Consider the following 17,828-nt stretch of genomic DNA (forward strand, 5'->3'; position numbering starts at 1 on the left):
CTCTCGGGAACTTAAATACTCATACCCTTTATCGTGGGTTGTAGTCTGTCTAATCCCCAACAATGTGCCCCTGAAACGGCTCCACTCACATCCTCACCTCTTTCAAGATTACTCCATCTCTCCTCAATTCCTGCTAGCCCAGGACAACATTCCCCACAGAACAACAAAAATCTTTTGGCCCTTCAGCCCATGCTAAGCTGCAGACAGCACCTGTGCCTGTGGGCTCCACTCAAATTCCTTCAGTGCCATTTTCATCCCTCCTCCTTTTTTAAAAAATAATTTTATTAGGGGCTCATACAACTCTTATCATAATCCATCCATACATCAATTGTGTAAAGCACATTTGTACATTCATTGTCCTCATCATTCTCAAAACATTTGCTCTCCCCCTAAGGCCCTGGTATCAGCTCCTCATTTTTCCCTCCCTCCCCACTGATCCCTCCCTCATGAACCCTTGATAATTTATAAATTATTATTTTGTCATATCTTGCCTTGCCGACTTCTCCCTTCACCCACTTTTCTGTTGTCTGTCACCCAGGGAGGAGGTCACATGTAGATCCTTGTCATCGGTTCTCCCTTTCCAACCCACTCTCCCGGTATCGCCACTCTCACCACTGGTCCTGAAGGGATCATCTGTCCTGGATTCCCTGTGTTTCCAGTTTCTATCTGTAGCAGTGTACATCCTCTGGTCTAGCCAGATTTGCAAGGTAGAATTGGGATCATGGTAGTCAGGGGAGAGGAAACATTTAGGAACTAGAGGAAAGTTGTATGTTTCATCGTTGCTGCATCGCACCCTGACTGGCTCCTCTCCTCCCTGAGACCCTTCTGTAAGGGGATCTCCAGTGGCCTACAAATGGGCTTTGGGTCTCCACTCCACACTCCTCCCCTCATTCACTATGATAAGATTTTTTTGTTCTGATGATGCCTGATACCTGATCCCTTGGACACCTTGTGATCACACAGGCTGGTGTGCTTCTTCCATGTGGGCTTTGTTGCTTCTGAGCTAGATGGCCGCTTGTTTACCTTCAAGCCTTTAAGACCCCAGACGCTATATCTTTTGATAGCCGGGCACCATCAAGCTTTCTTCGCCACATTTGTCTTCAGCGATCAGATCCTGGAGGTGAGTACATGATGATATGAAAGGGCATTTATAGAGGTCTAAATAAAGGCATGTACATATGCAAATATATTTATATAAGAGAATGGGGAAATAGATTTATGTGCATATATTTATAGGTTTAGTATTAAGGTAGCAGAAGGACATTGATCCTCCACTCAAGTACTCCCTCAGTTCAAGAATACTTTCTTCTATTAAACTGACATTCAATGATGCTCACCTTCCCGACACAATCGCTGAAGACAAAGCGGGTAAATACGCAAATGTGGTGAAGAGGTGATGGTGCCCAGCTATCAAAAGATATAGCATCTGGGGTCTTAAAGGCTTGAAAGTAAACAAGTGGCCATCTAGCTCAGAAGCAACCAAGCCCACATGGAAGAAGCACACCAGCCTGTGCGATCACGAGGTGTCGAAGGGATCGGTTATCAGGCATCATCCCCTCCTCCTTACAAACATCTTCTTTTGTTGTTCCAACCCCTCTCCCTCCTGCCCTGTGTCATCTCCTCCCACCACCTTCAAGCTGTGATCCCACTACCCTCTTATCTCATGCAAAGTCCACAAGCAACTTCTCTGTCCAGAAGCCAGCAGTGTCTGCCCAGACTCCTTCTAGGTCTCCAATGCCCCACCCTTCAGCGTGGTCTTCCTCGCCATCTGGCACCCCTCCCCTGCTGCTGGCCCTGTCTTGCCTCTCACCAGTTTGCATTCCCTGTATAGAAGCAGCGTTGAATCCAAAGGCTAATCCTCAGACCCCGCACCCCTCCTTCCTCTCTGTGAAGTCATGGGAGCAGAGGGGCTGGGAAAAAATGCATACTCCTTTCTTAATTCATGATTTATCTGTTCTCGGAAGACATCTGGAATCGTTTGCTTCTGACTTAAACACGTATGTTAAAAGTTTGAAAGTCTCAGTCTTAGTCTTACCTGGCAAAATATACACATTGATCTTATAGCTGTTCTGTCCCCCAAAGACAGGGAGAGCGTCTGGGCAGTGGCCCTGCAGAGACGCAATAGGGTCCATGCCGAGAACCCAAAGGAACATTCGGTACAGTTTTGATATAGCTTCCCTAAGACTCCCACGATGCCTAGGGGCTAGGCCTCCGCACTGGGCAGTACTGCATCACCTCATCCACCCTTATCTCACAGCTCCCAACAGGAGGAAAGAGCTTAAAAATGTGCAGGCTGTTACCCTTCAAAGCACAGAGGGGACTCTAGGAAGCGGACTGCCTTTGCTGCCAGGAAGTGGGAAGGATCGTCTCTTGCATAATGTCTCCGGAGCAACCTGCTCAGAACCCCTTGCTGTCAGGGCTCCTGGGCTCAGAAATAAAGACCTGGCCGTGCTCTCCAGGGTCTGAGGCCCACGGAGATCAGCCATCTCATGCCCAGCGTAACTCCCGCCATCTCAGGTAAGCCAATTTTTCCCTCTCCACATCTTCCACGTTACTTACACACTTATAACCAACCACTACTCCAGGATCACGGATATAATAACGCAGCCACTCAGCACACACACTTTCATATAGCCTGCATTCTGTACATTTCTCACACCAGCTTCTAATCATTCCATGGTGTCTCATCCCCTTATTGGGCAGAGATATTCTTACTAAACCAAAAACAGGAATATCTATGCAATTAACAGACACCTCCCAAGCTCCCAACCGATCACTTCTCTTACAAGCGGCACGCGGCACCCTCCCTGCCTGCACTCCCTCCCAGAATGGCTGCGATGTCCTTGTGTTCTGACACAGATCACCGTGCCTCTCTGCAGAGGCGCCTCTGGGTGCACACTAACAGCAGATCGTCTTAACCATGTGTGCCTAATAAGCCCAGCATCAGTGGCGGTGTAGTCCACGCCACAACTTGGACCGCTAAGTGCAAAATTCGTTTGAAACCACCAGGCAGTAGAAAGATGGAGCCTTCTACTCCGGTCAGGCGTGCCAGTCTTGGAAACCCACGGGGCAGTCACACTGTCCCCACAGGGCGGCTAGGCGCCACAATGCTCTCAGTGGCAGTGGGTTAAGTATCACACAAACGTCGGATCTTAGCATGATCGCTGATCTACTTGCTCCCTCTCCCTCCTCTAGAGGAGACGCCTCAAACAGGGAGGGACTACATCGGGGCTGCTCCGCACACCCCTCCACTTGGCGGACGGGCACAGGGGCCGCAACAATGGGCTAGCACAAGAACAATGGTGATGGTGGGCCAGGACCCGGCAGTACTTAGCTCTGCTGCACCTGGACTCGCGACGAGTCGGAACCAACTGAACAGTTCTAGCAAGAACAGTATTATCTCCGGTGCCCACCAAAATCCCAGGCACACAGGAGGTGGTCCACACATATGAGGTATGTCAATGGATGATGCATAGATTCATGGATGGAGGAGACAAAGAAATAGCACCATTCAGTCCCTCAATCCTATCTTCCTGTACCTTCTCCACCCCTGAGGGTGAGGAGTCCCTCCCTCCCCAGACCCTACACACGTGGAACATGCATGTGAAATCCTCCGGGATGAGAAAGAGTGATTGATTGGCCAGGAGCTCCCAAAAGGTTTAACCACAAAGAAAGGAAGCGAGGCTGACTGAGTGGAGAGAACCGAATTTCGATGGCGAATGGGAACTCGGGGAGGAGTGGAGAAAGGGTGTCCGTGGCTACAAACAGTCCGATTAGGAGTCTGAGGCCAGCAGGTCCCGGCTTCGCTTAGGGAGTGGTGGGAGGCCTGGGGGGGCCAGGGTGTGGAGTGAGAGTGATGGGCAGGAGATGACACTGGGAGGGAGGCTGTCCATTGGAAGTTTTGAAAGTTGGGCTAGGGCATTGGTGGTGGGTCACCGAGGGCTTGAAACCCAGGGGAAACCCAGGCTGCCCTTTGGGAACTCACCAAGGAGGCCATGCCAGGTTGGGCCTTAGGGGCAGTCCCAGAGGGGAGCGAGGGGGGCAGGAAGCGGTGCAGTCATCCAGGAGGTCTCAGCCACCGACTCGGCAGCCGTGTGGGAGAACCATTCCTGTGCGCGGCCTGTAGCCCACCAGAGACGTGCCCCCGACGGAAGGTCCTTACCTGCACGAGATTCCAGCCTTGGAGGGACTCTGCGATGATGGATGTGACGGACGGACAGACGCCTCCAAACACCATCAAGTGGCTCGGCCCGTACTTGATGGCATCGTAGAAGGCTTTCAGCCCTTTGGCGTTATCACACTGAGGAGCAACAGAGCGGGGCTCGGGTTAGAGACGGCTTTCCCTAGAGCCAGGCTTTCCCACAGGCACGTCTTCCCCCACAGAGGACCTTCTGGATGTCACTTCTCCCATGGAATGAATGAAGTTTGACCCTGATGCGCTCGTGTACACACACACACACACACACACACACACACTCAGTTGCCATCTGCCCATTCTGACTCATGGGGACCCCTATGCCCAGAGCAGAACTGTGCTTCCCAAGGTTCTCAGGGCTGTGGCTTTTCAGAAACAATTGCCAGAGCTGTGTTCCGGGGCTTCTGGGTAGGTTTCAAATCCCAGACTTCGGGTTAGTGGTTGAGTGCTTAATCAATTGTGCTACCCAGAAACTCCATCATACCTCAAAGCTCCCTCCAAATCTACGACGTCGCTGGCCTAGCTAGCGCCTGCCAAAACCCAGAGAGAAACAGGCCCCAGGGCGCCTCGCCCAGAACCTCCACCTCCTAGTCTTTGAGCGTGTCCATCGTGAAAGAATAGGAACCCACAAGGGGGAATTCACACTCAACCGTCACCGTCCACACTGCCTTCTGGATGGGGCGAGATGCCTTTAGCTGACATTCTAGAAAAGAAGCCCAGCAGAGAAGACCACGGATGTGTCCACCCCAGCGTGGACGTCACTGAGAACAGATGCCCACGACCAGCCAGGAGCTCGTCATGGCTCCTTTCCTACCTCTGTCCTGCCGGCGCCCTGGTCATCTGTCCCCTGGAGGGTGGCACCGGCTCCTAGCCGGGCCCCATTCACCAGCAACCTGAGTCCTCTGTATAACAAACGAGCTCCCGTCCCCCTTGGCTGCTGTCCACGCCCTTACAGTCCCGACGCTCAGAGCGTCCCTCTGAGAAGGTGACAGTCATCCAAATAGACAGGGAGCGCATGTCCCAAGTTGGACTGAACTCACGACGAAGGCAGCAGTGCACAACAATGGGAACTCAAAGGGGACAGTTTTTATGGTCAGCAAAAAAAAACCCCGACCAGCTCGACAGGTTCATGGGGCTGGCTAAGGCCCTGCAGGGCAAGGACCATGATCTGGCGGGGCAAGGGAGGCACCCGCTGAAGCCCACCACATCATATCGGTTTGGCAGAAGGGTCAGCCAGCTGGGACGTCACCAATGGCTCCATGTTCCATTTCCTTCGGGTCCGGGGACTCAGGCAGGGCCGCCAGAAAGGGTTCTCAACGTGAGCCGTCACCACGCAACGTGAGGACCCGGGTCGCCGTGCTGGGACACCAAGGACCCAGTGTCATGGGAGATACTCTTAAATGTTAGGTTAAGTGATCGTGTGATCCTGCGCTCAGCTTATCGACAAGCGCAGGATGACTTTTGGACAGCCCTCTCTGTGTGATGGATGCAGGTTGCCATGCGGTCCCCCGTCCTCCCCGCTGTGACCCCACTTGCTCCTCCCCCCTCCCCTTGCTCCCCAGGCACCGCCTCTGCGGCCTCCCTGCTGTCCCTGGAGCCTGTGCCTCTGAGCTCGGGCCTCTGAACCTGCTCTTTCCTCGGCCAGAGACTTCCTCCTTCTCATCACTCGCTCGTCATTGTCCCTCCCCCACCCCCAAAGGCTCCCACGCCAGGGCATTCTAAAACACACCACCTGATTAATGTCCTAAAAGAATTCCTAAGATCACCTTTATTTGTTGGCCAGACTGCCGACTGACTCCCTCAGCTAGAATACAAGCCCCGTAAGGGTAATGCTCAAGTTCATTTTCTCCCGGCTTCCTCCCTGAGCCGAGCCCAGGGCCTCTATGAAGACGCTGCACCTGCTGGGTGGCTGAGCAGCCTTCTGACGTCTCCCGGAGCCCCGATGTCTTCTGTCTGCTTCCCTACCTCTCTCCTTGGTCAGCCTCTCCACTCTGTTCCCCTTTCTTCCTGCTCCTCCCACCTGTGCCCTACACGGCCATCATGTGGACCAGAGCTGGCTAGTCTTTGCTGAGGACCCTCCAGGGTGCAGGTGCCAACAGGGAGAGGGAAGGGAGTCCAATGCAGTTCCTGGCACAGCGAGCTTAATGTCTGGGAGAGGCACGGTGACCATGCCACGTGGTGTGAGACAAAGGGAGGCAGACGGAGGCTCTGGGCACCCAGAGGGAGAGCCAAGGGGGCCCATCTGAGATGGGCATTGCTGGTGAGGGGCAGCGTGAGCTAAGGCCAGCAGACGGGGCCTCGAAGAGGTGGTAAAAATGACCTAGCTCATGCCACCAGTGATGGGTGAGGACAAGGTGATGGCCTCGGTGCAGGATGGCTGGCCGGGGGCATGTGGTTAAAAAATCAGACTGAGATGTTTGTATTGTATCTTGTAGATATTTGTGAAATCGGGAGGGAGGGAGGGGGCAGGGGTGACAGGATGAGGTGAAGGAAGCGTGAGGAGGGGGAAGGACGTGGAGGGGAGAGAAAAATACGTCCTTGGGCTTCTTGAGCCATTATTAACTCATTATCCCTGTCCCTTGATAAAGGACCACTTCCCACCCTCCACAGAGCAGGAGCGGATCGAAAAGAAGGGTTGGTGGTTTAATTGTTTCTACCATGATTTATGGAATCATTTCCTGTCTTAATCCGTTCCCGCAGTGATATTACCTTGTTTTCTAATGTGAAGCTGTTGTCGATGATAATACAGCATCGCATGATTTAGAAGCAAAGTTGCATTGAAATTATATGAACAACCATGAACTGCTTAAGATGTGTTTGTTCGCCAAACATTTCTCAAGTCCCCAGTAGATGCAAGAAAGATTCCGGGTTAGTGATGAGGGCCGGGCTCTTACAAATACAGAACGTTTTCAGGTCAGCTCAGACATGGAGATCAGTGGACAGCCAGTGTTTGAACTGGAGGAATCAGGCCTCGGCCATGACTATATTCCCCAATGTTTATTGGAATCTGCTTTCACCAAGCTGGGTGTGATGGGCAGAATTCTGAACCCAGGAATATGTTGTGATTCATGGCCTCAGGGACTCTGCAGATGTAATTAAAGCTATTCATCAGTCAGCCTTCACCCTTTGATGCCTCATGGGACATATATTGCCCACCAACATTTTCAGCCTCTCAAATTTCCTGGGAAGCTGCTACCCCACCTGGAGTCTGTTCTCCCATCAAACTGTCAGTCTGAAGAAATGGGCCTCACACCACCGATCAGACCAGCAGAGTCCACTTGGAACCGAAGCGTCCACATAATCACATTACCTTCCCATTGATGTCAGCAGGCCTCCCAGTTCTGAATGCCACACAATACTGGCAACAACAACAGCAAAACTCGGGGCAGAAAATAATTTGGTCATTGCTCTCATCAGGCGCCATCCAGCCTATTCCACCGTGTGGTCACTCGATGCACAACCAAACAAAACACTGCCGGGGCTTCCCCTGCCTCACAATCATTTTTGTGTTTGGGACCATTGTCGAAGCCACCGTGCTGATCCACCTTGCCAGGGCCTTCCTTTGGATCGCAGCCCTCGGCTAAGCAGGACGTCCTTCTCCAAGGACGGGTCTCTCCTGACAACACATGCCCAAAGGATGTCGGTCAAGTCTCATCCTCCGTGTCTCTAAGGAGCACGGTGGCTGTGACGGCGTCTAGCACAGGTTTGACTGCTTTGTGGGCAGTGACTCCCAAGATCTTCATCAGCACTGCCATTCAGATGGATCGAGTTGGCCTCTGGCTTCCTTATTCATGGTCCCACTTTCACACACGTATGACATGATGGAAAATACCATGGCACGGGGCCGGCGCACCTGAGTTCTCAAAGTGACACCCTCGCTTTTCAGCAGAGTCATAAGCTGCACCACCACCACGAGGCTTGCTTGGTTGTAAATGTTCCAGGAGATTTCCAGGAGGCTGCCTGGGCAGGCTTGAACGGCCAGTCATTTGGGCAGTGGCCAATGGCGGCAGTTAAGGGAGCAGCGTTGTAGGGAAGAGCAAAGTAAAAATCAGATAGGGAAATTCATCTCAGTTTAGATGCGATTCTTATCTTCGTTTATCATACTGTACCTCGTCACCTGGCACGGTTCAACACAACACACTGCCCTGTCCTGTGCCATCCTCACAATGATCACGTTTGAGGTCATTGTTGGAGCTGGGTCTCGGTCCACCTCACCAAGGGTCTGCCTCGTTTTCAATGCATCTCTCTACTTTAGCAAGTATGAAGTTCTTTCCCAGGGTCTGGCCCCTGCTGATCACACACCCAAGTACGTGGGATAAAGCCTGGCCATCCTTGCTTCTAAGAAACATTCTGGCCGTGTGTCTTGGCATGCTGGGTGTCTTAAATAAAGGAACTTCGCTACTGGCCAAAGCTGAGTCTTTGCCCCTTTGGGGGCCTCAGGAGTGGCAGAAACGTGTTGGGGCCAACAGGGGCACGCTGAGTCCCTCACCGTCACGTCAAGCAGGAGTTCTCCATGTAGCTGGTTAATACCACATCAAACAACAAAAGGAGACACACAGACCACTTTCCGTGAGTCGACTCCAACACCTCACCAGTGTCAGAGTACAAGGCCCTCTCATGGTCTTCCATGGCTGATCGTCCAGAATGAGATCACAGGACTTTCTTTGGAGGATCCTCTGGGCAGACTAGAAACTCCAACCTTCTGGGAAGTAGTTGAGTGTGCTGACCATTTCCCCTGCCCGGGGGTCCTGTGGAGCATCGGGTCCCATCGATCACTTTATTTGGACAGAGAACCTCACCGCTGAAAGTCAAACAGGTTTGCAATCCTCTAACCCAGGGGGGCTCACACTTTTTCAGCATGCGAGCTACTGAAATGATCAAGTCAAAAAGATCTACCAAAGAAAAAATGCAAAATATATATCTTATTTACTACATTTATTCATAAATGCATCAAGAATTCTTTTTATGTGCAATGTATGTTTATGTACCTTGCATAACCGCATGAATCCATACTGCACAACACAGCTCAAGTAACTATATATATTTTTGTCATTACTAGGTTTACTCTGATGACTTGCACTGTATGGAATGAGCCAGAGATGCACAGTCTGCACTGTAGCTGCTGACAACCAGCCAGCCTCAAGCACACTTCCAAATGACCATCAGTCATGGTGGAATGGTGCTGGGACTTAATGATCTTGATGTGGGAAAGGCTGACTCACATAAAGAAGTAGAGCCAAGTAATGCAGTCAAGGAGGTTGCACATTTTCTCAGGTTTGGGTGCTTTCCTTTTGCCAGTAAGTTCCAGAACTGTTCATGCGCTGGACTTCAGCTGCATGTTGGTCTGTAGTGTCAACATCTCCCATTCCCTATGAAAGTGATACATTTTTGTCTTCTTACTTGGTCCAGTTCCCCCACTCATTTTAATACTCTTTCTTGCATTTAAGAGAAAAAAACTAAGGTCTACAAATTGGCGATAACGTAGCTTGTCAGTTTTGCCGCACTTAGCGCAGTTGTTTGCGCGTGCGTTTGACACCTAAGATTGCATCTGATTGGCTGCGCTGTACATCAATTAAGCGACGGGATTGATGACAGGCTTATGTCTACTTTTTTAATGCCATGTGATCTACCCACACTACATTTGCGATCGACTGGTAGATCGCGATTGACGTATTGAGCACCCCTGCCCTAAGGAGATGCCTGCCCCCAGTAGCCCTAGCTAGTGTGCGGCCTTGACTTTGGCCCCTGGAATACTGAGCCCATCACTGGGGCACACACAGCAAGGTCAGTTCTCCGAGATGAACCCATTTTCCCCGAGATCAATGTGCCTGATCCCTGGGGATGTTTCCCAATTTCCCAGGGATTCATGGCAGACAGTGTGCTGGGCCAGCTACAAGATTTGCCCTTCCTGCTCAGGTGAAGGTCAGTTTCAGGTGTGCATCACATTTCAGTCCTCCCCAAATGCTGCCCTTGGCACTATCCTCTGCAGGCTGCTGACAGGCCCTTCCGGGGGAGGGCGGAGGGTGGAGGGCATCAGCCCCACCCCTGCACCAGCCGGGGAGACGCCAGGAGCTTCTCTATGCCCACTTCAGGTGCCTGTCTGACAGCTTTTCGTGAGCTGGCCACGGGGCGCAGGCTCATTCTGCGCAATTGTTTACGGCAAGCTGTCTGTCAGCAATTTGGCTTCTGATGACTTGTGCTCAGAGTCCCTATTAGGGGGCTCGGTGTCAGGGAAGCAAGTGATGGGTTACATGATTGCCTCCTCTCCCCAAATCTAGAAATTCTCCCCACTCACCTCCAGAGGACATTCAGCGTGCGGTCCAGACTCGACCAACGCACAAGAGAAGGCAGCTCAGAATTCTCATGCCATCGCTCAGAGCCGTGACTCCTCAACCAGCCTTGCCACATGGACACTGGCCCAGGCACGCCGTTGCTGCCAGCTGCTGTGAAGCTGGCCCCCGTGCCCAGTGGAAGGGAACAGTGCCCCATTTGGCATCAATTGAACAACTGAGAGCCACTGAATTTTCATTGGGTGAACACACCCCCACCAAAAAAAAGCCCCCCAGATTGCCGGGCCTTTCCTGTTAGTGTGGAAGCCCCACTGAAAGCTGCTCAGCACTGCAGCAGTAGGCAAGCCTCCCCTGCCGGATGGCTCTGCATGGAATGCATAAAACAGGGATCGAACCTGGGTCTCCTGTCTGCACAGTGTGAATTCCATTGTCGAACCACCACTGCCCCCTGGCAGATAGCACTTACTGCCACCCAGCCGATTCCTTCTCAACAACCCTGTAAGACAGCTAGAACGGACCCTGTGGGGTTCTGAGAAGGTCATTCTTTACCGGAGTAGCAAACCTCATCTTTCTCCCTTGGAGCCGCTGGCGGTTTCAAACTACCGATATGGTGGTGAGCAACCTAATGCATAACCACTAAGCCACCAGGGGCCCTCTGTGCCTGTGCCTTCTGGCTCCTTCTTCTTCCCGTTCATTGCCTTGCTTTGCGTCCACTCTGCTGCAGCTCATGCTCACTGCCTCCAAGCTCCCTCCCACAGCTTCATTCCCGGGGCTTCTCCTCCACCCCGTCCCAGAGAAAGCCTGCTTGGCTCCCAGACGCTGTTAGCACCCAGCGGCTGCCGACACGTGGGAATAGGTCCGGAAGCCGTGGCAATCATTTTTCTGAAATGAAAAAGTGGGACTCTGGAATGAAATCCGTTTCATTCACATCTCATTTTTAAAGAATTAAAGTACGTTTTTGGCCTTGAAAATTCCGTAGAAGATGTTGCTGAAAATTAAAATGTAAAAAATGCCAGGGAAATGTCAGCGAAGAACAACTCATTTAAATCTGGGCACTATTCCGTGCGGGTTTTCAGAAGGAAGTATGATTTTAAAAGCAACCCGTCCAACCTGCCCCCCATACAATGGTCCCCGGTCCAAAGCAGCCAGAGCAAGCGGCACTTGGCACCTGCTCCCATACCTCTAGTGACGGGGATCCACTCCCTCTCCACTGAGCTAATTCCTCAGAGGCCAGCTGGGCTTCTTCAAAGACCCTTCCTTCGTTGGCCCCAAACGCTGCCTCTTCCTGCAGCCCTGCTCTGAACTCTCACTCTCAAGCATACTTCTCCCATGAGGGACCACAGAGGAATGACGTCGGTTCGCAGGACAATCTCTGTCACAAGTCTCAACTCTGCTGCTGCAGCCTGAGAGCAGCTGTAGGGGGGAGGGACCCCCCAGAGGGACCCACCCCCCAACCCGATTTTTTCAAAGCTACCTATTTAAGGGTTTTTTGGTTTGTTTACAAAATAACCTTATCACCTTCAAAGTACTCTCCATTACACATAATACATTTGTCAAATCTGCAATTCCGTTCTTGTAAACATTTTCTAAACTCTTCTGTTTGGATGGCTGACAGCACCCCGTCATTTTGTTTCTTCGCCTGTTCTTCGTTGTCAATTCGCTGTCCTTTCATGTCCCTCTGCATTCGTGGAAACAAAAAGAAGTTCTCTGGGGGCAAGGTCAGGTGCATGGGGCAGGAGAGGCACACTGGTTTTTGCCGAAAACTGGCACACTGAGATGGTCGTGTGAGCAGGTGCATTGTCCTGGTGGCAAAACCAGTGCCCTGTCTGCCACAATTCAGGCCATTTTTGTCACACACTGTTACACAATCTTTTCAGAACCTCTATATAGAAATCCTGATGAACAGTTGGACCTGGAGGAACAAACTCCAAGTGCCCTACGAGTGGACACTTTCGTCCATTTGGGATGTTGACAGACTTCCAAAATGAGGTTTGTCATCAATCGACATTTCACCTTTTTCAAAATGAGGACAAAATGTGTTCTATGAAAGCTGCACTCCACCCAGCACAATTCTGGTTTGGGGGGGGGGGGGGTGTATCCCTTGTAGACAGACAGCACAGCAGAATGAGCACAGCTGTGTTCCAATAAAGTTTTATTCACAAAAAAGAGCCGCGGTGCGGTTTGGCACATGGGTGTAGCTTACCAATCCTGCTCTACCTCCTCACAGGACAAGTATATCCCACTCCCCATGGGAGCCCTCTGGCTGGCCAAGCTTGGCCAGGGCACGGCTGGAGACACTCGGTCCTTTTTAGTCATCCCCAAATGGCAGGTTGTCATGATCTTCTTGTCAGAGGGTCATTCTCTAAAACAGCTTAAGGGGACATATGTCTTTTAAGGTATAGCTCTAGCAGTGAGCCCGCCTTGGCTGCACATATATCGTGCACTGGCTAACAAATATTGTGCACTATCTACTAGGCACAGGTCTAGAAGCACATGGGTTACTTCCATTTATAAGTAAAGGAATGTGAAGCTCACAGAGACTAAATAATGAACCCAAAGTCCCATAGATGGTCAGAATTAAGTTCTGGGGAGGGTAACTTCCACGCCCTGCCTTATTTTAAAAAAGAGTTTGATACAAAATATTGCAATCCTAGAAAATTATATGGCTATACCTATTACTGCGGCTTTCGCCATGGGCTGCACTTCAACAGAAAGAAAGCAAAACAGGACAGAAAATCAGTCTTCACAATTGGATCAATAAGCAACAGCATGATAAAGGGAGAAAAGATGGAAATAGTCCAATTTTTTTTAAAGAAAACCCTTAACTCACTGCCATTGAGTTGATGATGACTCATAACAACCTACAAGATAGATGAGAACTGCCCTGTGGGTTCCCAAGGCTGTAAATCGTTCCCGGAGCAGGAAGTCTCATCGTTCTCCCTAGGACTGGCTGATGGTTTTGAACTGCTGACCTTGTGACTAGCAGCCCATTGTGTAACGCATTATGCCACTGGAGAGAAGAGGTAGAAACTGTCATCTTACTTGAACTCATGACCAACATCCACGAAAGCAGCCATCAAGGGGCACGTGGCCTCAGGCGGAGTTGCTACCAACAACTTCTTAAAGTGTTAAACAGCAAAGATGTCTTTCGAACACTCAGGTTAGTTTGACACAAGCTACGGTGTTTTTAATTACCTCATATACCTGCCAAAATCGGACGATGAATAAGGAAAATCAGGGAAGAATTAGTGCCGTTGAATTACAGCACTGGCAAAGAACATTAAATACACCACAGACTGCCAGAAAAGCAAATCTGTCTTGGAAAAAATATAGAGCCAAGATGCTTCCCTGGAAGCGAGCATGGAAAGACTTCATCTCGCACACTCTGCACATGGGATCAGGAGGGAGCAGTCCCTGGAAGAGGACGTCGTTAGTAAAATAAACGGCGAGTCTCACAAGACAGCTCGACACGGGCTGCAAACATTGGGCTCAAACACAACGGCCTCCGCGAGGCCGGGGCAGGATCAGGCGGCGTCTCCCCAACCTTCACAACAGGGTCAAAACCCCTGTGTGCCCACTTCAGCACACACACCCCTCCACTGCGGGGAAGCCTTGCTCTGAGTTTGCTTTACAGTGTTGTCTCCTTAACACCATACCATGGGACTCTACTTGACTTTGAATGTATATATATGTGGGACCACGCCCTGTTTTCCTCCCGAAGCTGGTCTTTAGGGTCCAAGGCTCACTTTCCTGAGACGGTGGTGGAAGGAGCTCTCCAATGCATTCATTTCCATAGCTGTGTAACATTCCGGGATATGAACATACCCTAACGATGCACCCATTCCCCTGGCAGTGGGCATGTAGGGGACCCCGTGTTTAGTTGGGTTGCTGTAGTCGGCAAGGATGCCGGACATTTCCGAGAGTGCCTCTTGGCACATGCACCGGCTGCTTCTCTAGGGTGGAACCTGGAATGGGATTGTTGAGTCAACGCTTGCAGGCCATTTCTGCTTCCCTTTTTAATGGTGACTGTGCTCTTGCTCCTACGAGGCTGTTTGCCTTTCCCTGATCGATCGGCTCGGAGCACTCCCAGCCGTACCATCAATCTGGATGAAATGCTCACCTCCTTCCTCTGAGTCTGGACTTCTGATACTGCAGCCTTGGACAACAGGGCCCTTATGAGGCAACTGCACCCTATGGAGCTCCCTGTCAGCAAGACCACTAACTCAGCACACATCCTCTCAGGGACAAAACTGTGAGCCTTTCCTGGGGAAACAAACAAAAGCTCACTCATGATGGTTGGTTTTGTAGGTGAATTTGGGGAGGCTATGGCACCTGGTTACACACTAAGCTAGGTGTGTGAGATACTTAGTTTATTGTGCCAACCTAGCCGATAAACATATGTGGGGTTAATTTAAGGGTGGAGGGATAAATGGCTCCGTGAGCCTCGCCTTTCGAGTTCTCAGGTCTCTTGCTTAGTGATGGTTGGACCAGGGTGCAGCTGCCTTAGCAGTTCCTGCTTCAGCTGGCAAGGCTCACTTCCTGCAAGAAATCCCTGAGGAGAAGCCGCATGGACCTACCCCGATGCAGCCCTGGGTGCTGGAGCACCCGTGTGGAGCCCCCTGCCAGCACTGAGATGTTTACACATTCACTGACTCAGCTTTCCTCCTGCAGCGGGCATCATTGCGTCTGTTTTGTGAGATGGAGGAAGACTTTGTGGATTAGTGTTGGATATATGGGTTAATGTTGGACTTGTGGGCTTGAGCAGCACTGGGTTGGGATGTTTTCTTGATGCGCACTTAACCTTTATATAAAACTCTCTCATACATGAGTTTCTGTGGATTTGTTTCTCTAAAAGCACCCAGACTAACACAGTACGGTTTGCAGGTGTTCTGTGCATGTGATTAGCAGGTACAATCTGTTGACTCTAAGTAAAGGCAATGGGTGAATCTAGGTCAATCAAGTGAAGGCTTTAAGAGTCATACCTGAAGTTTTCAAGAGGAGATGGATTGGACCTCAAGGCTGTAACACAGTCATCCAGGCAGAATCTCCTGCCTACTGCCTGACCTCCTAATTCTGACCCCGAGACTGCTGGATGTGCCTGCTTATCAGCTGACTTAAAATTAACCAATCTCTCTGATACATGACTAGACATGAAGAATGATGCACAGAAAGGCAGAAATGTGTGTCAGGGTAGGGATGTATAAGACCAGCTATCAAACCAATTCCAACATTTTCGGCCCTTATAGAGGGCTTCCAAGACTATGAATCTTTAAGGGCGTAGACAGATTCATCTCCTATAGAACAGCTGGTGGGTTTAAATCATTAACTTTTCAGTTAGCAGCCCAATGCCCAACCCACAGTGTCACCAGGGCTCCTTGCATGTACTGCACACACACACGAGGGGGTAAACTCCCCCCCCCCCCCCGACTAATTGCGCTGGGCAGAGTGGAGCTTATGTAGTATGTATTTTCCCCACTAGGCGAGCATCCAGTAACTTTCCCTGAGTATATGCACCCAGTGGCATCGCCTGGGAAGGTTCTCTCTAGTCACAGGGAATATTGTTGGGAAAGCAGTTTTGCTTGAATCTCGTTTTGTTGTGATGGCCAAACACGTGCGGCTGTGAAATGTTGTTTCCTGCTCAGGAAAAATGCTGCAGAAATCGCTGTGATGTTGAACACAGCTTACAAGGACAATGCACCTGCTCAAGCAGCCATCTCAGCACACCAGTTTTTGGCAAAAAAAACAGCATGCCGCTCTTGCCTCAGGCACCTTACCCACCTGCCCTCTCTCCATGTGACTTCTTTTGTTTCCGAGAATGCAGAGGGACAGGAAAGGACAGGAAATTGACAACAAAGAAGAGGGGAAGAAACAAATAAGGGGGGTGCTGTCAGCCATCCAAACAGATGAGTCTGGAAAATGTTTCCAAGAATGGAATCGCAGATTTAACAAATGTATGAAGTGCAATGAAGAAGACTTTGAAGGTGATGAGGTTGTTTTGTAAATACATACATACATACACCGCTTTGGAAAAAAGATCCATTTTGGAGGGGTACCCCCTCCACAAATATGGACCATATTCTCTCTGGAATTAAAAGGGAGCTGCCCCCCCTCCGTCCCCCCTCTATGTTTTCTGGAGCACAGCAGCCCTCTGAGGGAGAGGCAAACTGCCCGAGGGCTTTCCTTTGTGGAGGAGGCCACCATACCTCCTCCCACAGAGGGCTGCTCAGCTTCCCAGGGCAACCCTTTCAGCAGCAGTGGAGCAGTGGAGCCCAGTGCCACCAGGCCTCCATATACAAGAGGGCTTCGACACGTTTGTACAATCTTTCATTATCTTTGAACTCAAATTTCCCCAACATGTTTCTGAAGCCCGTGTGTGTGTGTGTGTGTGTGTGTGTGTGTGTGTGTTTTCCCTATGGTCCTCAGTTGGCGTTGACTGCCAGCCTAACCGTTGGTGGTTCGGTAGGCATCCCTTCCGGCTGCAGCCAGGAACCCCCTGTGGAGCAGTCACATGTGCCAGCGGTTTGCCTTAAGTCAGAACTGACTGGTCTCATGTCTCCCACCTATTGGCTCGGCTTCTCTGGAGAGCCCCAACGAAGACACTGCTTGGTGCTAAAACCCAGCCAATCAGAAGATGAATCGGGATGCCTATCTCAGGAATGGAAGGCTGGTGGCCATTAAGGAGTGATTGGGAGAGCTGGGCCCATTTACTGCGAAACAATTGGCAACGTGAAGATCAAAACATTACATAAAATCCGGAAGGCGGAGGGGGGAAAAGGAATTCTGGTTGCTAATGCCCTCCTCTTCTACAGGCAGCCTTGAGTCGATACCATCTGAAACGGAACACTGGCCTGTAAGCCCAGGCTCTCCCCCGCTGCCTTGATAATCTTTATGACCCTTAGAGAGAGATTTGAGAAGCAAGTAATTTGCGGAGGGAAGGCAAAAACTGTTTAATGGTGAGTGGTCTCTTCTGTTTTGCTTCGTCTTATTCGGTTCTGTTACGTTAAGTAAAATTTAACAGTAATTTAAAGCAGCATATAATAATTATCTCATTTCATAAACTGTTTCCTGCCCACCTAGGTACTTAGAATGACGTGTCTGGAATGAGAACTCTGCTCGATGGAGGATGGGGGGAGTCCGAGTGGTGTCTTCTTCTCCACCCTGTCCTTCCTATCTCTGGCTTTACGTGAATACGCATAAAGAAACAAACACGTCCTACTTCTATAAAGACAGAAAGCCATTTGGAAAGCACCAGCCCTTTCACACGAGGCTGCTTTCCCAGCCAGGGAAGTCCCCTCTGTCCGTCTGTGGAGGTTACGTCTCTGGGCCCACGCGGTTACTGCTGC

At 50.7% G+C, this 17,828-nt stretch overlaps 1 protein-coding gene across 1 annotated transcript in view; it reads right to left on the minus strand.

Moving 5' to 3' along the window:
* Window positions 1–17,828, minus strand: part of GABBR2 (gamma-aminobutyric acid type B receptor subunit 2) — a 408,186-nt gene that overhangs the window by 270,177 nt on the left and 120,181 nt on the right. The window contains exon 2 of the mRNA XM_075558989.1: window positions 4,163–4,300. Within this exon, the coding sequence (XP_075415104.1) occupies window positions 4,163–4,300 (138 nt within the window). The remainder of the gene's footprint in view (window positions 1–4,162; window positions 4,301–17,828) is intronic.

The sequence above is a fragment of the Tenrec ecaudatus genome, chromosome 10, assembly GCF_050624435.1.
Source record: "Tenrec ecaudatus isolate mTenEca1 chromosome 10, mTenEca1.hap1, whole genome shotgun sequence".
Classification (NCBI taxonomy): domain Eukaryota; kingdom Metazoa; phylum Chordata; class Mammalia; order Afrosoricida; family Tenrecidae; genus Tenrec; species Tenrec ecaudatus.